This window comes from Dioscorea cayenensis, chromosome 17, assembly GCF_009730915.1.
Source record: "Dioscorea cayenensis subsp. rotundata cultivar TDr96_F1 chromosome 17, TDr96_F1_v2_PseudoChromosome.rev07_lg8_w22 25.fasta, whole genome shotgun sequence".
NCBI classification, from domain to species: Eukaryota; Viridiplantae; Streptophyta; class Magnoliopsida; order Dioscoreales; family Dioscoreaceae; genus Dioscorea; species Dioscorea cayenensis.
Genome location: NC_052487.1, coordinates 4777721 through 4801087, shown reverse-complemented (window position 1 = coordinate 4801087; position 23367 = coordinate 4777721). Strand labels below are relative to the sequence as shown.

At 38.7% G+C, this 23367-nt stretch overlaps 4 protein-coding genes and 1 pseudogene across 6 annotated transcripts; 2 read left to right on the top strand and 3 right to left on the bottom strand.

The window, feature by feature from the left end:
* The first annotated feature begins 4955 nt into the window (after positions 1-4955).
* On the top strand, positions 4956-7665 carry LOC120280376. 3 transcript variants are annotated; one of them, XM_039287201.1, is made up of 2 exons: positions 4956-5436; positions 7403-7665. In XM_039287201.1, exon 1 carries the CDS (start codon positions 5089-5091, stop codon positions 5422-5424), a length of 336 nt encoding a protein of 111 aa, XP_039143135.1. In that variant the 5' UTR covers positions 4956-5088; the 3' UTR covers positions 5425-5436; positions 7403-7665. The 3 variants fall into 3 exon arrangements, with proteins under 3 accessions (XP_039143135.1, XP_039143137.1, XP_039143136.1); XM_039287203.1 differs by lacking the exon at positions 7403-7665 and adding an exon at positions 7094-7385; XM_039287202.1 differs by lacking the exon at positions 7403-7665 and adding an exon at positions 5983-6533.
* A 16-nt stretch (positions 7666-7681) lies between these two features.
* Positions 7682-12583, bottom strand: LOC120280375 (protein trichome birefringence-like 25). The gene is made up of 4 exons (XM_039287200.1): positions 12173-12583; positions 10711-10797; positions 10332-10609; positions 7682-8539 (listed from the first exon to the last, which is right to left on the bottom strand). The coding sequence occupies exons 1-4, from the start codon at positions 12357-12359 to the stop codon at positions 7778-7780; spliced, it is 1314 nt and encodes a 437-aa protein (XP_039143134.1). The 5' UTR covers positions 12360-12583; the 3' UTR covers positions 7682-7777.
* Positions 12584-13237: 654 nt separating this feature from the next.
* On the bottom strand, positions 13238-14443 carry LOC120281050. The gene has a single exon (XM_039287991.1). It carries the CDS (start codon positions 14441-14443, stop codon positions 13238-13240), a length of 1206 nt encoding a protein of 401 aa, XP_039143925.1.
* A 4001-nt stretch (positions 14444-18444) lies between these two features.
* LOC120281048 lies at positions 18445-19230 on the bottom strand. Its single transcript, XM_039287990.1, has one exon. The coding sequence runs from the start codon at positions 19228-19230 to the stop codon at positions 18445-18447; it is 786 nt and encodes a 261-aa protein (XP_039143924.1).
* Positions 19231-20940: 1710 nt separating this feature from the next.
* Positions 20941-21983, top strand: LOC120281047 (annotated as a pseudogene).
* Positions 21984-23367: the final 1384 nt, after the last annotated feature.

Sequence of the window (23367 nt, the reverse complement as noted above, 5' to 3'; positions counted from 1 at the left end):
ACACCTCAGACCACACTTGCCTCCTTGGAGCTACAAAAAATAGAAGGGTCACAGCTCCAGTGATTGCTAGGAGGTTTGGTGATGTTATTTCTGCCATGCCTTTTATTAAGCCAAGGCACTTGAGAGCCATGGTGAGGAGGGAATTGGGGGTTTTCATCACTACCAAAGTGTGCAAAAATGCCAAGAATATAGTCATCAAAGAAGTTGAGAAGCAGTTGAGAGATGATTTCATGGTGATACATAATTATGCATTGGAGTTGAAGGCAAAAAATCCAGGAAGTATTGTGGTTATTGCATCTGAAAAGAAAAACTCCTCTAAATTTCCTATTTTTCAAAAAAAATGTACATATGTTTGACAGTTATTAGAGAACTATTTAGAGAAGGTTGCAAGAAGATCATAGGGCTAGATGGATGTTTCTTGAAAGGTCTGCTAAAGGGGCAACTATTGGTGGCTGTAGGAAGAGATGGGAACAATCAGATGCTCCTAATTGCATGGCCAATTGTACAAAAAGGAACTAATGAGCCATGGATATGGTTTATTGAGTAGTTAAAGTATGATCTTGCTATTGAAGTTGGCCTTGGATGGGCATTGATAAGTGATATGCAAAAGGTTTATTTATAGCACATCAATTACATTATGTTTTTTCAATAACCAAAAATGAATTTTGATTTGGTCATGTCTTTTAATGCACTGTATCATACATGCAATTAATGCTCTCTTGTCAATGATTGAGCACAGGATCTGTGCAAGAAATATTTATGGAAGATGAGGGAAGAAACGCCAAGGGAAGGAGCTCCAAATGCAATTTTGGAATATTGCAAGGTGTGCACTAACCAACCTAAGATGCAAAAACAACTAGACCAAATGACTAAGCTGCTAGGAAGAGAGAAAGTTGTGGAAGATTTACTTGAAAAATGGCCAATTACAGGTTGGTGTTCTACTTTTTTTAATGAAGTAGTCAAATGTGAGGTAATAGATAATAACATGTGTGAAACATTTAATGGTGTAATTCTTGAAGCTAGGAGTAAGCCAATTATTAATATGTTAGAGGGCATTAGACAATATGTCATGAATAGAATAGCTATTAAGAGAGACTATACTAAGAAGTGGAGATGTGACTGTGGTCCTACCAAAGTTGAAAAAGAAAAAAAGAAAAGTGCCAAATGGTAGGTTGAATGGAATGTATCTTCTTACCATGAGGTGTATTGGGATAATTTAGTGTTACATGTAAGGGAAGGGTTTGTTGTTGTACTAGCAGACCTCATGTGCTCTTGTGGGAAATGGGATAAGACCGGCATTCCTTGCTAGCACGTGATGGTTGTAATAGCTTATAATGGCGCAGATCCCCTAGCCAATGTGTCTGAATGGTTCAAGAAGCACACTTACTTAAAAGCATATCAATTTGCCGTTAAACCAATGAAGGGAAGGTTATTTTTGGCCATTAGGTAAAGAAGGTCCCCTATTGCCTCCCATGGTTAGAAGAATGCCTGGTCGACCTGCTAAAAAGAGGAAAAGAGAACCACTAGAAGGCAATAGCAACAACAAAACAAAGCTATCTAGAGAAGGTAGAGTATTCAAGTGCAGCATTTGCCATGTTGAAGGCCACAACAAGATCATCTTCCCTAGAAGAGCCAATACATCTGTGAGCTTCCTTAATTTCTTCATATCCATTGCAATTATTTTTACTATAATCTTAAATTATGTTCTTTTGTAGGTTAACATTAATGATACCCAACATGAGTCAACACCAACAACAGAACATACTAATCTTACTTCAGGTGGAAATATGGTTCACCAAGAAGAAGCCATTGCTGCAAGAGCATCAAAGAAGAAGAGCAATGATAATAAATATATGGATGTTGTATCTAGAGGGAAGAAAAAGACACATATTAACAGGCACGGCTCATTTAAAATTTTGAGAGTAAGATATTTTGAATAAATTCACATCATTGTCCTTGTCACAAAATTTGATTTATTTATTTATTTTTTCTCATGTATTCTAGGGTGGTCACACTAGTGGAATTATTATTGAAAGGGAAGCTCCTAATTTTTCTTTATTTATATTTTCCAATAAACTCATTGTATAATTCCTTTAAAGCTTGAATCCAGCTTAACAATTGTTGTCCCTTTCTTTTTATGGCTAATATATATTTTTATGTGTTTGTAATGTTTAGGCTAGAAGGAATAGTAGGCCAGTTAAGGAAAGCAACAGAACTAGCGTGAAGAACAAAGTCAACAATCTTCCACAGCATTTGATGCTCCAGACGTAACAACACAACTAAGTATTACAGCTATTGCATTTGAAGAAGCTCCTCAAATACAATGAAGTTGAATTCTGTTGTAGCTAGTTTTTGAATAGTTATTTTTGTGTGAAACTTCTTAAATGCTTGTATCAGACTGGTGTTTTGTTTTATATGTGCTACATTATTTATGAAAAATGGAATGTTCTTTTTTGTAGGATTTATTCAATCAATGAATTAAAGATTGTTACTTATACTAATGTTTTTTTTTTACTAAATATACACCTCAATTGTAGTTATTATTATCACAATGCATGAAATGCAGGCCATATGAAAAAAATAATTATGCATGTACAAAGTGAATTTTTTCCATGTTAGTTACTAGGTGAGGAAAATGTGCTCAAAAGATGAATCTTTTGCTGTTGAGGATTTGAAAGCAAAGTTCAACATGATTGTTTCCTGCTAATTGGTTTGTTTAATAATTTTTTTTAATTAAATATAATAGCACACTGCTAGCATTGTTGGGTTTTATTGGTCACATTAAAATTTTGTTTGAGTTTTATTTAATGTGATTGAAAATTAATTGTGTTCTACTGAATATAATGGAACCCTACTAGCATTCAGGCTATTGCTGAAAATTGAGAACATTCAAATTAGAACAGTCAACCATCCATAATACAAAATATAATTTAAAAATATAGAAAATACGAACAGAACTCTTGTTTTTCTATCATATTGGGTTGAGATAGAGAGTAGGGTTGGATGGGCACATATGCTGCCATATTTGGGCGGGCAAAGGGGAACAGGTGGATGTTGGATAAGGAGGTAATATTAACGGTGCAACCATTAATGACGACAGTGCTGCCCACTCTATGCTAGTAGGCCATTGGATGAAGAATCGGGTTGTTTGGTGCGGGATTGTGGTGAAGGAGAAGGGTTAAAGAAGAAGAAAGGGTTTACTGTATTTCTCTGGTTTGGATCTGGTTGGGAGTCAATGATTCTGTGAGGTCTTCTTCCCCAACCAAAGGTTTGCTACGCTTGTTCGTTCTGTACACTCCCCTCGCTTCAGTACTCGGCTACCCTTAGTATACAAGGGGCTCTAGCCTAGAATAGAATAAAGTCCCAGTGCAGAAGTAGAGGGGTGAACAAGAATTGGGGATCGGATGCAGGCGAAATTCCCGCCAATGGCTGAGATGTTCAGTCGACTCCCTCCCCCTTTGTGGGGGTCCGGACCCGCTGAGACCTTGTTAAATCTTATTACAATGGACTTTTGACTTTAAAAAAAACCTCTATTCAAGTGTTCTGGTATTGCATCCGAGCACGCTTTAAAAAGCTCCCCTTCTCTGTAACCTGGCTGGCGCTACAATAGTAGGTCTCGGGCGTAGTCTTGATAGCTCCCCATGAATGTTATGTATAGATCAATCGGCCGAGACCACACGAACGAAGTAGTTTCTCTCACAGAGATAAATATATAAAATCAAATTGGGAACCGGGATAATTAGATAATTCAGAGGGGCTCGGCTGGCCCGGTCGCCCTACGCTACTGGCGCTTCCAAAGGCGAAGCTCTCGTCTTTGGCGACCAGCAAACGGAGGGCACTTCAGATTTGTCCATTTGACCGGGGATTTCCAGGTCCTTTATAAGAAGAAAACGAGAAGGAAAGGACGAAGGAGAGTTTAAGAAATGAACGAGGATAAAATCCGAGATAATCTGCCCCGCGGATCCTTAGATCCCCTTCAGGGATATGTTTGAATGGTCTTTCCCCACCTATTAATTAAATAAAGGGCAAAATTAGAAACAGAGTGCCGTATGAAGAAATTCAAAGCATCTATCAAAAGATACCTAGTCACTTGAGTGCTTCAACTGTCCATTGAAAAATTTTTCAGCAAAAGCTAAAGTCCGCACTACTTCTCTTCTCATTCGGCAACGCAAAGGCAAAGCGGAAAGCTGGCAGAAAAAGATCAGTGGCTCCAAGAACTTGTGAGAGAAGCAGGAAAAAATAGAGAAGGAAGCCCAATCTGATGAAGTTCGCGAGGTGATGCTCGCCGACGCGGCCGAAGAGTTCGATGATGGGAATCCATGGTTTGGTTCGCAAGGTTCGTTGGATGGCGGAATCACCTTAGCTGTAGGGGGGAGAGAGAGATCAACCCTGTTGTTTGCGCTACTTTCTTTTTTTCTTTTTCTGACAAAGCCTTATCTATCTGCAAGAGCATATGGATCTGGCTGGATGACATAGCTTGCTTCATATGGACACGAGTCATCAGACGGTCCCAAAGATACGCCAACACTGCCGCTCGACAAGCAAAGCGAGGTTAGATTTTTGGATCGATCCATCAGGGAGGAAAAAATGCAATGATAGAATGAAATTACTAGGAAGACGCCGCCTCGACATCTCTTTGTCTGCGGTAAGGGTAATGCCCTAAACCATAAGTTGTAGTATGTCCGGATCCAAAAAAACTAAGCAGAAATTAGTTATGTGGTTAACTAATTCTTTGTTTTTAAAGTTTTTTAATTATATTTAAAACTAAAAAATATCATGTCAGCAACGTGAACACAAAAACAAATAGATGTTAAAATGCCGACCAAAATTTATCGATTATGATAATAAAAGTACTCCCATCGGGCAAAATTGGAAGAGAGGGACCCAAGAGGCAACTCTACCTACTTATAGAGACCAGATTGGGTTCAAGCCTATTAAATTTGCTGCACAAATTCTATACACCGATCTGCGGATGTGGCAGCAGCATAAACAAAATCGCACATGCTCCGCACGTGACAACATGACCCATCTCGAAGAGCGATTCCGCGGTGGAGTGCAAACCAGTGCATCGACCCGAGAGCCGCTTTGATGGTGGAGCACGACAAGCCCTCGCCGCCGGCGAACCACCACCAGCAGCCCACCGCCCCTTCTCCGGCCGCAGATGAGGCGGCTTCAGCGTACTATAAGGCACCAAAGTACCCAAACCCGCCGGACGTGGAGAACCCCGACCCGGCGACGTTGAGGGAGCAGTGGCGCTACGCGACACGGCAGTATAGCCGGTGGTATGGACGTACCTGGGGCACGGCCATCCTCGCCGGCGCCGCCTTCTTCGCCCTCGGATGGTTCATCAAGGGCGATAACCCCCTTCCCTCTCGATCCCACCCGGACGACCACCGGCCCGAGCAACAAGCTGCCGATCGGTGATGAAGATCCCTGGTAAGCCTTCGATCGATCTCTTATTTATCAGATGGATTAAATTGTTAATTGAAATGAATTTGTTTGTTTTACTCGAGATTGATCTGAGATTTGTTAGGGTTTTCATGATTGTTTGATAGTAGTTGTCGTAAACGCCATTTTTTTTTCTCTGATTTTTTGAAAGAATGATTAAATGTACGCGTACGATTGGAGGATACTGTCAGTAAAGATTGCCTCTTTTTTTTAACATTAATTTCTATTGGTTTTTGGACATAGATTTGTTGGAGTCTGCATTATTGTTTCACTTGTGTCATGTGGGAGATGGTCATTACAATGGGAAAGTTTTTTCTCCAATTCTTGTCAGAACAGATGTATGAGTAGCCATTCCTATTTTCTACTGTTTCAATGAAAGAAGTTCTTTTGAAAAGTTTGCATTTTTACATTAATTTCTGTTTTTTCCCCTACCATAGCTTGTTCGCTGAAGATGATGAAATGCCTTAACTTGGAAGTATTTTTTTTGCGCTATGGATGACACTATGCTGTGTTTTTGGCATAATTATTCATTAGGGGTTGAAAGGGGAGATCTTGAGATGGAGTCATAGCCACAAGTTGAGTTGTATCTTGAAAGAGGAGGTCTTGAGATGGAGTCACAGGCACAAGTTGAGTTGTTTCTTGAATTGAAAGAGGAGGTCTTGAGATGGAGTCATAGCCACAAGTTGAGTTGTTTCTTGAAAGGGGAGATCTTGAGATTGAGTCATAGCCACAAGTTGAGTTGTTTCTTGAAAGGGGAGATCTTGAGACGGAGTCATAGGCACAAGTTGAGTTGTTTCTTGAAAGGGGAGATCTTGAGATGGAGTCATAGCCACAAGTTGAGTTGTTTCTTGAAAGGGAGGTCTTGAGATGGAGTTATAGGCACAAGTTGAGTTGTTTCTAAGTTTGAATTGTTGTGAATCATGAGATTGGTCTATTCAATATTTAGTAATGTAGTCTTGATGTTGAAGTTCAGTGATTATGTTGTCACATTCAGTCTAGGTCCGCCAAAAAATATGTTTTGGGAAAAAAAAATCACTTTTCCATTTGAAATTGTTTTTCGTTAATTCCAAAATCATCATCTGCAATTTTGTTGTTTGTATAACTATTATTCTCATCAGTAGGATACTGGAAGTTTGAGGTAGATGCATTGGATTTACATTTTCTTTTCATATATGATTAGCTACCATTCTAAAGACTTTCCACCATGCTTGCACCATTTGTTTGGGCTGTGAAATAATAAAGACCATCAATGCAATGTCATTGAAGGAATGTTGAGTTTTACATATATCAATGTTTTTTTTAGTCATGTAGTTTGTTACTCTGTGAGGCACATTGTTTGTCTCTTTCTGTTTTTTTCTTTCTTTCTTTTTTTTTTTTTTGGCTTTGTTTTTTTTTGGTTTTTAATATTCCTTGTTATTATGAACTCCGAACTAAATTGAATTGCTAGGGCCAAATTTGCCTGGATGATTATACCATTCATGATAATAAATTCTAAAGAAATCTTCCAGTCACATTGATGACTGAACCAGAACCCTGAAGTAGGATGAGATATTTAAGACTAGTTGTTCTATTTGTAAAACTGTTAATTTCTGTTACGACAACCATTCTGAGAGTTTATACACATTGATGAGCCACATGGCAATAGATATTGGCAGGCACAGGCAATAAAGGTTGCAACATTTGCACTACGGAGAAACTAACAGTGTCATCTAACGAGAAAGTCCCACAACATGGTTTAGTTATGCTTTTGATCTATTGAATCAAGGGTTTCTTGTCCCTGCAATCCATCAAACCACTGTTTCATGATGTTTCTCACATATTTGTTATTTTTATTTAAATTGTGAATACCTTCCTATTGATGTTGTATTCAGTATTTCTTTTTCCAAAGAGTAATATACAGTGAAAATGTGCATATATGTATTCTCAAATTCATCATTAAGTTTCTAATGTGCAGTTGTCTCCGGTTTCTACGTTGCCAACTTGTCTTTGTCGCATGAGGTAGGAGCTTACCACGGGTGGCAAAAATAAGCTAAGTTTCCATGTGAGTGAAGTCAGGAAACGCACAAGCTTTTGTAAATTCTCTGCATATCATCTAGCAAAAAGATGATCTAGTTTTGTTGTAGCGCTTGTATAGAAGGCTGTTCTTATGTGTATCTTTCTCTTGGATTGCTTTAATCTGGAAATTTATCAGAAATAAAAACTGGCAGGTTTATGAAATTAACCATGCTCATTCTTTCATAGTTCAGCAATTTATATTCACCATGATTGATTGATAAGAATGCTCATTTTAATATACACTATGACAAAATGTTGGGGCAAAATAATTACTTCAATTTCCATTCAACACCAGATCCATGACCAAGTCATTCCAGGAATCAATTGGCCCAGGCAAGCACCAATGCAAGCAGTCATTCGGGCCCCTCACACTGTTCTTGTCAAATGGATGAAAAGTCCGGTAAGGACCCGAATGACCATCAGGTCTGAGCAGCGAAAGTCGATATGTATCCAGGAGCTTCAACCGAGCACCATTCCTGGTTGCATTCTTGAACTCTTCCAGTTCGATCCGTAGCATTAAATGGTCGATATCTCGTCCTAGAAATTCACCTTCTTTGTATGGTACTGTTCTGTTGCATGTGCCGCCATTGAACCATTCGCCGTTCTCGAAGTGATCAGGTGTCCAAGTCCGGTAAAGAATAAATGGCTTGTGCTTTGATGTTGTGAAGAAGCGGTAAACCGACTGGAGGACTTTGCGGAAAGGGTAATCCGGTGGGATGTCTGTTAAGTTCTTTCGTTGACAATTATGGCAGCCGATGATCGTCTTGTTCTCCCAGTAAATTGCTGCCTTGAGGAACCACTGACCCCCAGAAATCAAAATGTAGTCGAAATTCTCATACTGACTGGTCCATTTTTTATCGAGGACATCAAGATGAAGCTCAATTTCAGCGGTAGATACACCATCCTCATTTTCGAACGTTTCTGCTTTTGCCAGGAAAGGAGACCATATGATGGAAAGAGTGAAGTTGTGCAAGGCGAAATGCCATCTTCTTGACTTGTACTGCTTGTCATGTTCAACTTCAACTGGCACTTCAACCTTATAAGCAGATACAAAAACTTTGATCAGTCAGAATCTTACAGAGATGCATTTGAACATCACTTTCCATAGTATGAATCAAGAACAAAATTCTTAAAAGGATAAGTTTTCAAGGATTCAGAAAAACTGACGCATTGAATTGTGTTGGGTTTGACTACAAAGACAGAAACATTTCCATGATGCTTCACATAAAAATAAAGATGAAAATAAGATGATTATGTTAAAAGCCTACGTGCAACATCCAAAGCAACATTAAGTATAAATTAGTTTAAATAGTGTGTGCGTCTTTTTATCATAAACAGCAAACTGATCACTTTATGGACTAACAAGTGCTGATGATACTTATATAAACATAACTAATCAACCAAACCCACCAATCTTGTGTTACAGACATGGTTCCTCATCAATTGTTTTCACTTGAATTGTTATCTTACTTGATAATCACTATTCCTAAAAGATAACAGCGAGGTCTCTTTCTTAAAAAGCAAAAATGACAAGGCAATTAGAAAGTAAAGCTAACTAATATGGATGAAAAGATAACCTCCGCAAGAAATAAGAAAGGTCATGTGAAGATAGCCATTGATGGTCATTATAAAAAGGTGAATACTACAGCCAAAATGATGTCAGATGAAATACATTTAATGGCAGACCGATGCCACACGTTATCTAGAAACTTCATTTCTTCACTAATTGCAGAAAAACAGCAATAAGAGCCAGAAAAACAAGTATTAACTTCACATTGGATTTGATATATTAGGTAGTGCAACCACCTTTGTAGACTAATAAATCATCATCTCCAGCAAGATTTCCTTCTGATACCACCTCAAGTAAGAATATCTTATAGATTAAGTAACCACTTTATACCAAAAAGAGATTTTGCCCAAATTTCATATTTAGTCACTTCTTCCAGTTTCAACAATAAAAAACTTGTATGACATCACACGCTAGCACTTAAAGATCATTAAACAGAGTTGGTCAGATGTGCGGACTGACTAAGCTTCTTTTCAAAGCTTGGCACCTTTAACTTATAAATTTCAACATAAAAAGATAAAATGAAAGATTGGTTCTCAATAGAGCATGCCAAATTTCATTGGAATGGCCTTTCACAACAAATGGATAAGCAGGATATGGTAAAAGTCGACCCTTCACAAGATGAATAAGCATACACAAAATGAAATTTTTGAGCTAAAGCAATATATGATATGAAACGGAAGATCATCAAGCAGCTCGTATTCTTGATCAAACTACTTAAGTGAAGAAACTTGGAAGGAAAAGATCTTACTTGAGTCACATAAACAATATTCGAAATAAAATATATCAGTTTGCAAACACATAGTAACAAAAAGCTCTTATATTTTTATTAAAGAAGGCAACTAATGCGTTAAATGCAACAAGGGATATAAGGTAAAATCAATAGGTATCAAAGTTTATATGCAATCCAATAGCATGGTAATAGACAACAATCTAAAAGATAGACATAAGTATTAGAATTATAAAGTTTTGAGTAAATTTAACTAAAATGAGCTGATAAAACTTGAAAGCTTTCCCAAACACAAATGCTTACTAAACTTCACCCGCAAGGGTCGTTATTGGAACTTGTAATACACATACAAGGTTCAAAAACCAGATATAAATTAATCAAGACATAATAAACATTCATATCTTTATGATCAGTTATATATGAATCAATTAATGTTGAAATTTTGCAGCTAAATTACAATTTCTGCATGCTTAGTTTATTCAGATTTAGCATCAGAAGCAACAGAATTCAGCAGAGAAATCAGAACTGCACCTTAACAAGAAGGCAAATCAACGACTGGACATGGTTGCGGAGAATAGAATCACCAATCAATGCCCAAGATTTATTTCGCATGACATTCAAAAATTTCTCTGCATCAAAAAGAGGAACATCGCAACCATATGGCTTCCATCTCCAATACAAATAACCTGTATCAGGTCGCCCATTCTTCATACAATTTTGAGGAGGTTCAATAAAAGAACAGCTCTCATTTGTATAAGCTGGTCCTGAGGGGTTTGAGACCCACTCTCCCGTAAATAAATCACATTTATCTGTATCAGAAATTTGTTCAGCTTGTTAGCATTCCAAACTTGAATAAAAAAGAAAGATACAAAAGATTTAAATAAAATGCATACTAATTGAATTGCTGTACCTTTTTGACGATATTCTATCCCATCCTGTAATGCTACTTCTGGAACAGATGTATTTGAGGCAAAGTCATTATCTAATGGGTCAGAATCTGAAACCAAATAAAGATAAACATCATGCTTGGAACGAATGATTATATGACATCAAACTTGACAAACGAACCAACTTATTCAAATTACAAGGTCTGTGACTTGCAATTTTCATGAGGTTATATCAGAGCATGCTTGTAGTGAATACAAGTTCAAAAAGGTAAATTTTCATTGAATAAAAAATTAGCATTAGCATTTTTATGCTTTGATTCCTTAGTTAAAGAGAATATAAGATAATTACTGAGTTAAAAAATATATATAAATATATAATGCAAACCCATTAAATTCTTTTGCTAGGATTTCACATTAACCAAATCATTCTACAAATAAATTTGAAGTATAACTTGAAGAAAAGTCTGATTAGCTCAAGCAACCAAATCCACCAATAAATGTTTTTCCATACATAAATAGCATAAAAAAGACAAGTGACTTATGCACTTGCATGTAGATCCATATAGGAATTGATCCAGCCATTCACGCTGACCACAAATAAGTCAAAAAAAACTCCACAGACAAACTAATTCATGGTCATTATTTAAAGCCCAAAGAAAATTATGAATTATGCATTCAAAGATTTTGTGGGTGTTTGATACAATCGTTGATGATGCCCGCAACTATTTTGCTTCTTTTATATACACGATTCTAACATTTCCAGCTCCATTTCTACCTTAACTCGCTCCCCAAGCTAAAAACAAATTTGTGAAAGTGCTCCATATTTTTCACCCACAAGAACAAATAATAATACTCCAACGAACATCAATCCAGGCAAGTTTAGACGTGTCTTTAGGTGAGTTCAAGATGACCATCAAAATTTTTAAGCCTTTAAATCCTTCGAAAAGAAGGACAATGAAGACAATTTCCCGATAACGCCAAAGGCAAGAACAGAACAAAAAAGAACAACATAGCATACATTCTCCTAACCCATACACAACAAATTCTTTATATTCTCTTGTAGATATCCACAAACAAGGCATAAATTATATCATATTTTGGCAACATAATTATTCATGTTTGCTTGGAAATCTACAACAGGACATTCTCCATTGAAAACCAAAATCCGTAGTACAGATTAAGAATTCCGACAGTATACTTCAATACATTCCAGCACAAAAACAGAGACCATGAAAAACCTTTATATCTTCACTATGTTTGCATTTTCTTCCTGCTTAGATTCATATACCTAAACAAATTTGTCATCTTAATAACAAACCAAACATCTTCAACAAAAAAAATTCACGAAACCAATCGCTTCGATTCACACAAACAATGCAGATTATTATCCAAAATCCCCCACAAGAACACCACAAGATCCCACCTTTCCACATCCCAAAGCAGATCCATACAATCAAAACCAAATCTTTAAAAGAAATAAAATACCTGCAATAACCTCCCTCACATCTTCAACTTCCTCCGGCTGGGACAACGGCAAAGACGAAAATGAATCAGAGGCGAAGAAGAAACGGAATGAGAAGCCCACGAGAAGCAGGGCCACAAAGAGCTTCACAAACATATGGTTTCCTCTCCTCTGAAGCAACGGCCAACGATCCCAATCCCACCAACCCATCTCCTCACCATCTATCTCTCACTCACTCACAATTCTCGTGAAAAAACCATATAAAAGTGTGCAAAGTTCGCACCTTTATTGGCTGGAATGAAAGGAAAACCAATGAGAAAGAGAGAGAGAGAGAGAGAGAGAGAGAGAGAGAGAGAGATCTAAGAAACTGTAGGTATTTGGGAGAAGCAAAGGGGTGGGCTTTGTCTCTTTTCACTTGTCATGAAGACACTGGTGGTTAGGGAAGGTGTACAAAAGAGAGTGAGGCATTGATATCCTTGTTTAGTGATATCACATTATTATGATCATTTGTTTAATCTGTGATTTTGTGGGATCTTCCTAAGAGGTTTTTTTCACTGATCATGTTTTATTATTTTTTTAAACCAAAGAGGAATGTGTTGATTAAATTAGTAGTTACGGTATTATGTGTGTTTTTATATGTAGAAATTACCATCTCAAAACCAAAATCGGTTATTGAGAGTTCTTTAAAAAATAAATCTCTCACAATAAATATTTTTTTACCTACATGAATATTTAAATTTAAAATTATTTATTTAAGTAACACAAGCTTTGACTATTTGGACTAACTCTTATTCATATTAAATATGTTTTATTGTAATAATTGACAATATTATTTGTTTATAGATTAAGAATTAAAACTTAAAAAAGTTGAAGTTTGAAGTTTATAAATCGAACCCACTCACATGGAAGTCAAATGACTTACTAATCAATCATTTTTTTGGGGAAGAGCTCTCTATTTTATTAAATAAAAAAAAGTATACAATTAGTTTAGATACAAACCAAAGAGAAAAAAACACAAACAAAATACATCAAGACAAAAAACAAAAGAACAAGAAACTAAAAAAGACTAAGGAACAACTCTAAAAGAACTAACAAAAACCAAAGGGTCTAAGAATCTTCATCAGCCATCTGGGAAGATCTTGACCTCGGTGGAAAAGAGAAACTTCATGGTGCTGGAGTCCATGTAATGCAAGAGCATACGCAGCCCTGTTCCAACTCAAGGGGATGGAATGGAGAGAAGGAGACCCCATCTCATCTAGTAGCTTTTTAATATTCTGAATCTGCAGATCAATCCTCCAGTCCTCAGTCAGTGTTTCCTGTTGGATTTTTGTGATAAGCATAGCACTTGATGACAGGATTGTCTTGACAAAGCAATTCAGGCCCCAATTATGAATGCTCTGCAAGGCAAAAGACAAGGCACAGACTGTTGCTTCTAAATCAGTGATCACTGGACTCCCACAGCAGCCAGAACAAATCATACTGGAATTAGATTCAAAAACCACAAAACCAAGACCCGCAGTAGTTAAATTAGTATTATGAGCATAGGCTATCATCATGATTGGACTATTAGCATGAGTGAAATTATGTATGATGAAATTATTTCTCAAATGCAAAGGAGAGGCATAAGAATACTCCCTGACGTGACCAGTAGCTCTAATCGATACCAGTTGACAATCAAGCTCTTCCAATTTGAAAATACGATTACACCTGGCCTTCCAAATGAACCAAACTGTAGCTGCAATCACCGATTGGATATGTGAATCATTGCCCGACATCTCCTGATCCAGCCAAAGCCCCGATGAGATTCCCTGTGACAGGTTAATAGGCTTGCCAATGATCGAACATGTTAGATTCCAAATCTGTTGAGACTTGTGGCATTTAAGAAAGAGGTGCTCAGCCGACTCAGGAAGCAGGTTGCAAAATGTGCACATGGTCTGAGGACCCAGATTTAAATGGTACAAATATTCCATTGTTTGGACTGCATTATGCAACAGTAACCAAGTGAAATGTTTGACACGAGGAGCCACATTGAGCCTCCAAATCTTGCCCCAACCATCCCATGAATCTGCAGAACCCTTACAATGATTGAAAAAAGAGTAAATCTTATTAGCAACTTTAGATCCTTTGGAATTGGGAAACCAAACCCAGTGATTACTGATCTCATAATTTACAGAACTTTGGCAGAGAAGGTTATCATTAAGATTATTGCCAAACACTATATGTAAGCTATCAAGATTCCAGTGTATGTCCACTAAAAGATCATTAATCTGAAATTCCCTATAGTCAATGTCCATGTTTAAGAAAGTCAGCTTAAGATTAATTGGGATTTCAAAATAACAAGGATCATTCAAAAAAGAAGTCGAAGCAGGATTAATGTGATTCATCCAAAGGAATGGTCTAATAAATAGAGCAGTACGATACAAACCTCTTTAGAACCAAGAGCACTAAGCTGGGATAGAACCATGCCAAATATCAAAGGGACCATATTTGTGAACCATCAAATCAACCCACCAAACTGAATGCTTATTAAGCACATGAAAAACATTTTTAGCCATCAGGGATATTTTAGAAAGGCCCAAGTTTCGAATTGACAGACCCCCCCTCAGCACGGTTAAGAGTAATCTCATTCCAACTGACCAAGCTGATGCCATTTCGATTGCTATCTTTGGCCCAAAACAGAGCTCTAGCAGCTTTGGAAATGCAATCAAGAACAAATTTAGGAACAAGATACACTGAAAGGTAATATAAAGGAGCTGTCATAACAGAGGAATTTATAAGGATGGTCTTCCCTGCTTTAGATATTCTAGATCTCTTCCAGAAAGAAATTGACTTCTCAATCTTGTCAATCATAGCATTGAAACAAGAGAGTGCCAACCTCTTTGGAGAAATCAAGATGCCCAGGTATTTGACAGGGAAAGAACCAAGCTTGTAATCTAAAATTTTAGATATTCTACTGGCCAGATGAGTATTAAATCTAGAAGGAAAAATAATTTCAGATTTGAAGTTGTTGACTCTTTGCCCAATAATGTTGCCATAGAAATTGAGACACCGATTAATATTCCTAGCAGATTTCCTAGATGCCTTTGTGATGAGAATCAGGTCATCAGTATACATCAAATGATTGAAGTTGTTGCTAAGTCTAGAGCAGAAACCAGGAATCATGTTGGCATGTAAGGCATAATTAAGCATTGTTGTGAGGTTTTGGGCAACAAGAATGAAAAGGTAGGGAGATACAGGATCTCCCTGCCGAATACCTCTACTAGCAATAAACCAATTAGAAGGAATTTTATTGATTAAGATAGCATAGGAAACATAACTGATACAAGTTTTGATCCAACCAATCCATCTACTAGGAAACCCCATTTTAACCAAAGTAGCAAGAATTACAGACAAGCTCATAGTGTCGTATGCTTTAGCAATATCTAAGTTAACCAACATCCTAGGGGGGTTAAGGTCATTGTCAATCGAATGAGCCACTTCTTGAAGGGTAATTATGTTATCAAAGGGAGACCGACCATGAACAAAACTGCACTGTTCTTTGCCAATCAACTTAGGCAAGATACCTTTCAGTCGATTAGCAAGAATTTTAGAAATTAATTTATAGCGCACATTACATAAAGAGATAGGACGATAATCAGTAGGACATCTGGGGTTAAAAGATTTGGGAATCAAAGCAATATGAGTTCTACCCCAAGAGCAAGGCATAACATTATTATTAAAGAAATACCTGACTGCAGAGACAACAGAATCCCCAATCTCATTCCAATAGAAGCGAAAGAATTCAGCATTAAAACCATCTGGCCCAGGACTCTTACCCTTAGGAAGGGATTGGAGAGCTTCAAAAACCTCAATCTTACTTACCTCTTTGGTCAAAATTTCTCCGTCAGTGACTGAAAGTTGAGGAATCTCATTAGGAAGTAAGCTAATCAATTCCTCATGAGAGACTCCAAACGGATCCATCCAGAGATCTGAAAAATAACTAACAAAACTACTAGTAATGCCCATGTGATCAGTACGAGTAACTCCATTCAGATCCAAGATATTAGTAATAGAATTATAATGATTACGAAAATGGACAGAATTAAAAAAGAAAGAGGAATTATTATCACCATTTTGGACCCACTGAAGCCTGGCTCGTTGGGCCCATTTAGTATCATTCTGTCTATGAAGAGCCGATAAATTATTATAGAGAGTGGTGAGAGATTGAGGGGACATGTCCATACCTTTATCCGAACCATCCTTAGACTCTGCTTCACTAATCTTCCTTTCCAGCTTCTCAATATTGGAATCAATAGGCTGAATCCCTTCAGCTTTCCAACTTAAGAGCTTATGTCTAGTGCGGGACAGGAAGTGAGTAATAGCTTGCATAGGATTAGAATAAGTATTAAATCTCCAAGCTTCCCTAACTGCATCATGACATCCCACATGGTCAAACCAATAATTTTCAAAACGGAAAATTTTCTTTTTACCATAATTACGAGGAATCAAATTTAAGAGCAAAGGAGAATGGTCCGAAAGATATCTAGGCATATGTTTAACTAAGCATGAATCAAAATTGTTAGCCCAAACCAAATTAACAAGACAACGGTCGAGGCGAGCCCATCTTCTTGCCAAACCTTGCTGGTTATTGCAACAGGTAAAATGGGATCCTATGAAGTTAAAAGTCAACAAATTGTTAGTGACGATGAAATCAGTAAATGCTTCAGCTTTCCTGGTGTAGTAATAATGAGAACCGCCCCTATGTTCCTCCTGTGAGATAACCGCATTAAAATCACCCAAAATTAACCAAGGCGTATTTAACAAACTCATACCTGATAGCTCATTCCAGAATATACGTTGGTCTTGTATAGAATTAGAGTTATAGATCATAGAAACAATCCAATTCCTGGAATACCCCGAGGTAATAATCAAGTGGAGGGCAAATCTAGATCTTACCAGAGGGGTGACAAATCCTATATTGTGATTCCAAATCGTGATAATCCCACCAGAGAACCCTTCAGCCAGAATGGCAGCCCACTTCCAACGAGACTTGAGTTTAGAACAAAATCTCTGAAGCCTGATGTCATTAGCTCTAGTCTCAACTAAACATATCAATAGCGGTTTAAACTTCCTCTTAAGGTGCAGGATCCTGGACGTGGTATCACGACCCGAAATTCCCCTACAATTCCAACATATTATTTTAGCTCAATCTAAAAACATAGAAACAAAAATGATAACAAAATAAGAACGGCAAAGGACTATAAACTCAAGAAAGATCCTGAACATCAAAGAGACAAAACAGACAGGAGCAAAACTCAAGAAGAAGACAAGAGAGCACTCAAGAAACTTCCCCATCAGTGACCACCCTTCCTTTCTTGTGGGAGGTCATCTGATTCTGGGCTATCTTTCTGGATAAAGCTTCCTTACGATGTTTACTCTGAAACTGGACCAAAGTCAATGAATCCTCCGGCTCCATAGGGTCTTCAGCTTCTACTGAATCACCATCAACTTTTTCTGAATCACTCATTTCGTGATCAGAATCGCTGGAGACCTGTACAGAAGGTTGTAAAGCTAGAAGGACTTTATCTACCAACATCTGGTGGCCTTCCGGGGGATCTCCGTTCTCCAGGCCTTCCGTCAAGGAGGAAGAAGTACGAAGAATGGGAGAAGGACCAGAAAGCACCATAGACTCAGAGTCCACCTCTTTGCCTTTGCTAGTGGCCTTGGGACAGACCACAGGGAGCTTGTCAGATTGCACTATACCCTTGGAACTCGGCAAGGAAACCAAAGCCAAGGAATTCTTGGTAGCCATTACCCTACCAGCTTTTGAAGACGTGCCTCTCTCTGGACCAGATTCCAAGAGGACGACAGTGTCAGGGATTGTTTCTAGGGACCTGGTGCTAACTTTATCAGAAAAAGAAGTCGTTCCATCTCCTGAGACCCTCGAGCCACGCGCTCTGACCGAAGACGAACCACCCCTTCCTCTCCACGACACAGTGCCACGTGTCGCGCATGCATCGCCCGGACTGAGATTCGAGACGTTGGGACTGGAAGAGCCGAAATCACGTGAGTTCGCATGCGCTACACGTGATCCCTGACCTCCGGAACCACCAGCGCCACCGCGTCCTCCTCCGCGACCTCGCCTTCTCGAAACCAGCATCCAAGGCCCGTAATCCGTCTCGAATGGCTCTTCCGACCTTTCCACCTCAACCGAGATGTCCTCCGGTCTGGGGTCCAACTCCACCTCCATGCCTTCACTCACCGGAATCGGTACCTCCCTAACCTCCTGCCATTGCCGACCTTTCATGTCGTTACCTTAAGGCTGAGAGGGGGGTTCCAGGTTCCTCGAGCTTCGGCGGCTGCAGTTGTTGGACCCGTGACCTACTATTCCGCACTTGTAACAGAACGTAGGGAGACGTTCGTAAAGCACCACCACAAAGACCCGGTGTTCGTCATCCCCAATCCAAAACCCTTGTTTTAAAGGCTTAGCAAGATCGATCTCAACACAAATCCTTGCATATTTGGACCTGGACAGAGACAATGTAAAATCATCAATTTTAAGTAATCGACCAAACAAACCAGAAACGGTCTCCAGAGACTCCCCATCCCAAAGTTTAATGGGTAAGTTGTGCAGTTGAATCCATATTGCTGCTGTAGAGAGCTTAGTGAATGCCGGCTCGAAAAACGGCTGATAAGGGGCCAACTGCAAGACGATGCCATTTAGTACCCAGGGACCTTCAAACATCAAGCGATGCATGGTGTCCTGGTTCTCACACCGAATCAGCAGGTATCCATTTGGCAAGTCTGAAACTTGAACCGCTCCAAGGTCACTCCACTTGGAACTAAGGATTTCTTTGATTTGCTCGAACGGAGGAGCTTTCCCAAAGAACTTTCCATAGAGTGACGTCTGAAAATGCAAACTCGCCCTTGAGACAGCTTCTCGATCCAAACGGATGAACTCAGAGGTACCCGCTTTCAGCTTTCTCAGAACAGGGCCATCCACCAATGGAGACATTGCAGATCCCTTCAGAGCTGTCGCAGCGACATCCGCCCATGTTTTCCTCAGGAAGGATGAAGATGGAGGATCTCCTCCACTTGCCATAGTAAGGGGGGTAGAGGAGCTAGCGAAATTATGCAAGATGAAGCTTTGAAATCACAGAAGTTGCTAGTTAATAAAGCAATTGCATGGTTGTGCAAGTTGATTGTGGGTTGAAGACAAAGAAGAAGGCTAAAGAGATACTTAAGTTGCATCTTACTATGCGATTGAGAGTGTAAAGCTTAGTTCTTCACCTTAAAGTGTCACATTTAGCATCACAGAGGCAAGCACATTGAGCTACATGAGGAACTCTGACCATTAATACATTGTAATGACTCATTGGGATTGGTATTCTATATATGGATTACGATAGCTAATCCCAGGGCAGAGGATTATAAAAAGGAATGTGATGCTTGGAGTAGGGGAGAAGATTGTGAAGCTTAGCCTTGTTTTGTGCTACGAGTTAGGAGCTATTGAGTCATCTCTGTGAGCTGAATCTATATCTCATTTATCTTTTCTTGTTTTCTAAATCTTGTTGCTATTTCTGGTGCATAGGACCTGTTATTTGGAGCTAAATCTATGGCTTTTATGGGTGTATGAACCTTACTCTTTCATTATTGTTCTGAAATTATAATCTCTTTTTGATTTGATGCTGTTCTGACTAGATGAATTACATCATCTGATGTATTAGTTCCAGTAAATTTCAACTGTGAGTTGCTTTATAAGATTGTCCGAAAAATTAGTTCATTGCATTGGTGCTTTCATTCTCTACTCACTCCCATCATGGATGAAATGGAACATATTCTCAATGATCTCTCAAATAAATTGGATAAAATTCTTGCATGCCTAATTCAAAAAGAAGAAGGGATCAACAAGTTGGAACAATCATTGGAAACCATTTCCAAGTATTTTGAAGCCCAAGCTCTAGAAACAATGTTCAGCTTATTCCATCACCAACATCCAACTTCTTCTTAGATCCAGATCAGAAATCTACTTGTAAGTTGTCTGAATTCTAGGTTGACGACCATGCTCTTTACTTGTTTGAAGAAATATCTGAGACAAACATGAATCCTACCTACAGAGATTTGGTATCATGCAGTGCCAAGATTAATATTGTGCAAGATCGTCGGATATTTAACATCAATAAAAATTCCATAGTTGAGGCAGATGTTTACCTCTCAGTTGGCTATAGGGCTAGGGTTCTTGTATCGAGGAATACATTGATTATGGGATGTGATCATACTTCTGAAGCTTTGCATATACTTTATCAGGTAGTACATCAAGAAGGCTTGTGCCCAAACTTATTCAGCTTAGCAAACATTCTTTCAACTTATTGTGAATCAACTTGTGCACGTCTAGTTGCAAGCATCCATGGATATATACATGGAAGGGAACTTTCTTTTGATTTGATTGTCATTACCGATCTCATTGATGGTTATTCAAGAGGTGGTCATGCAAATGAATGTCGGCCTTTGTTTTGACTGATGAGAGAAATGGTGAGAAGCATGATTTAGTGCCTCTTATAACCCTAATTTAGAAATTTTTCCTGCTCAATTTGTTAGAATAGCTTGATGAAATTCAAGGGCACAATTACAAGGTTTGGTTGGATAGAGATTTTGCAATTACTATCTCTCTAATTATGGTCTATGCAAAATGTGGACTATTGGATTTGGCTGACTTGATATTCAGTTATGTGGATAAACAAATTGTGAACTTGTGGAATACAATAATGTCTACAACCAAGATGCGAGGATACTGCCCACTCAAGATTTGGCTATGGAGCTTATAAGGGGATTGATAAACTAGTTGTCAAAGCTTATATCAAACCTGCCCACTCAAGATTTGGCTCTAACTAGCTTGGGCTTGTCACAGAGGTTGTCTAGGTACAAGCTACAGTTTAGTCCTTATTATATGGACACAACAATTATTCAGACCATTAGCATCTTATATGATCTTGACAAAGAGGTTAATATGTATGCAATGACAGTTGGTGAATAGTACAGGTTTCCAAACTTACCAAAACAATTAAGGATAAAATCCAATCTGCAATAATAGTAGAGTTGCCGGAAGAGCATGCTAATGATGTGTATCTTGATTTCTCAGAGGTATTATCGAAAGATGTTGAAGTAGAGTTGACAGATGTGGTGGTGATATCCTTTGGAACTGAAATTAGTACAAAATTGTACTTGCGAATATCAGATGCATCTGTGACCAAGTATTGACTCTATCAAAGTATAGGTCTCAACTTTATGACAATCTAAGGATTAGAATAAATAGAATCATGCCAAACTTCACCGCCCTTGTTGGTGAGCTTGTGGGACCATGGCTTATTGCTCATGGTGGAAGTTCGTTGAATCTTGCAAAATAGCCTGGTAGCACAGTTCAAATTCTAGGAGCAATTTTAGAGTATTGTTGACAAAATATGCAACACCAAATATGGGCTCATCTCCCAAACATCCTTGATAAGTCATGCAACTCCAAAGCTCAAAGGGAAGCCTTCTAGCTCTCTTGTTGCAATGAATGCATTAGCCATTCCATATGATACCTTAGGAGACAACATAAATAGCTCTTAGGGATTGAAAATAGTACCGAGCCTACTTCTATCAAAGCGATGTTTTTCCCCAATGCTCATGTTTCAGGTATATAGATTGCCATTTTTGAATCAATCATTAGTGTTGTATGCGACAAGGCAAAGAAATACATTGAGGCTAGTTTAAACTAAAAGTATCTCCACTTTGACTTTGAGGACAAGGTCAAGCTTGATAGGTGAGGCGATGTAATGACTCATTGGGATTGGTATTCTATAGGTGGATTACTAGAGCTAATCCCAAGATAGAGGATTATAAGAAGGAATGATATGCTTGGAGAAGGGGAGAAGATTGTGAAGCTGTTTGGGGAAGAGGAACGGGGCGAACCCACTAGAGACCCAGGAACGTGCACAAGCCTCAGTGGAACAAGTGGGGACGGGGCCGCACTCACATGGGCGCTGGAACCACCCATACACAACCACTATTCACAACTCCCAGAAATGTGCCCTCAGCTGAGAATCGAACTCTCACCACTCGGTGAGAGCTCTATCTGCGACCCGTGTACCAATAGACCCGAACGTCATTGGCAGAAGATTGTGAAGCTTGACCCTACTTTGTGATGGGAGTTGGGAGCTATGGAGTCGTCTATGTGAAATGAATCTATATCTCATTTACCATACCTCATTTATCTTTGCTTGTTTTCTTAATATTATTGCTATTTCTCCTACTTATGCCCGGTTATTTGGAGTTAAATCTATGGCTTGTATGGGTGTATCAACCTTAATTATCTCTTGCTGATTTGATGTTGTTCTAACCTGATGAATTACATCATATGATGCATTAGTTTCAATAAGTTTAATCTATGAGTTGCTTTATCAGATTGTCTAAATATCTAGTTCATTACATACGCTTAACTTATAAATTTTGTCAAACACACACACACACACACACACACACACACACACACACACAAACTTTAGAAAATAAAATGATTAAATTAATTTTAAAGATGAAATTGAGATTGAATTTGATGGTTCCGGTGGGGGTGTGATGTGCTAAGTTCACTCAAAAACTCACTCAAAGATCAAACACTCACACACAATCAAAACAAGATAAAGGAGACAAGCAAATTGGTAACCCAGTTCGGCACAACCTTGCCTACATCTGGGGGGCCAGGCCCGGAGAAACAATCCACTAAAAGAGGTATAGGAACAAGGAGTACAACACTCACTCACTCTCTCAATACAAAGAATATCCTCTCAAGATTGCCCGACGGCCACACTATCAACTCTCACCGAAGAGTCTCTCACTGTTTGGCTCATCCTAAATCTTCAAGCAGGATCTCTTATATAGACGCACCGATGTCTAATGAAGTTACCTCTTTTAGAATTCTTCGCGACTTCCTAACTTGGACACCTTCCAAAGTTAGATGTTGCAACACCCAGTTGCAACATAGCCCACCTTACTGAACATGACTAAGTTCTAGCTAGACGCACCAGAATCTGTGGCCTTCAACCTCCCGGTTCCTTCAGTCCGCCTCGTAGCAGTTGACTTGACCCGAGCTCCTCCTGCCTGCAGCTGCTTCCTTCCTCATGTCACTTCAGAAGGTCTTCCTCTCCCGAGGGACGTGCCCACCAAGGCACACGCGACCATCTCACCAAAGATAGCCACCGAA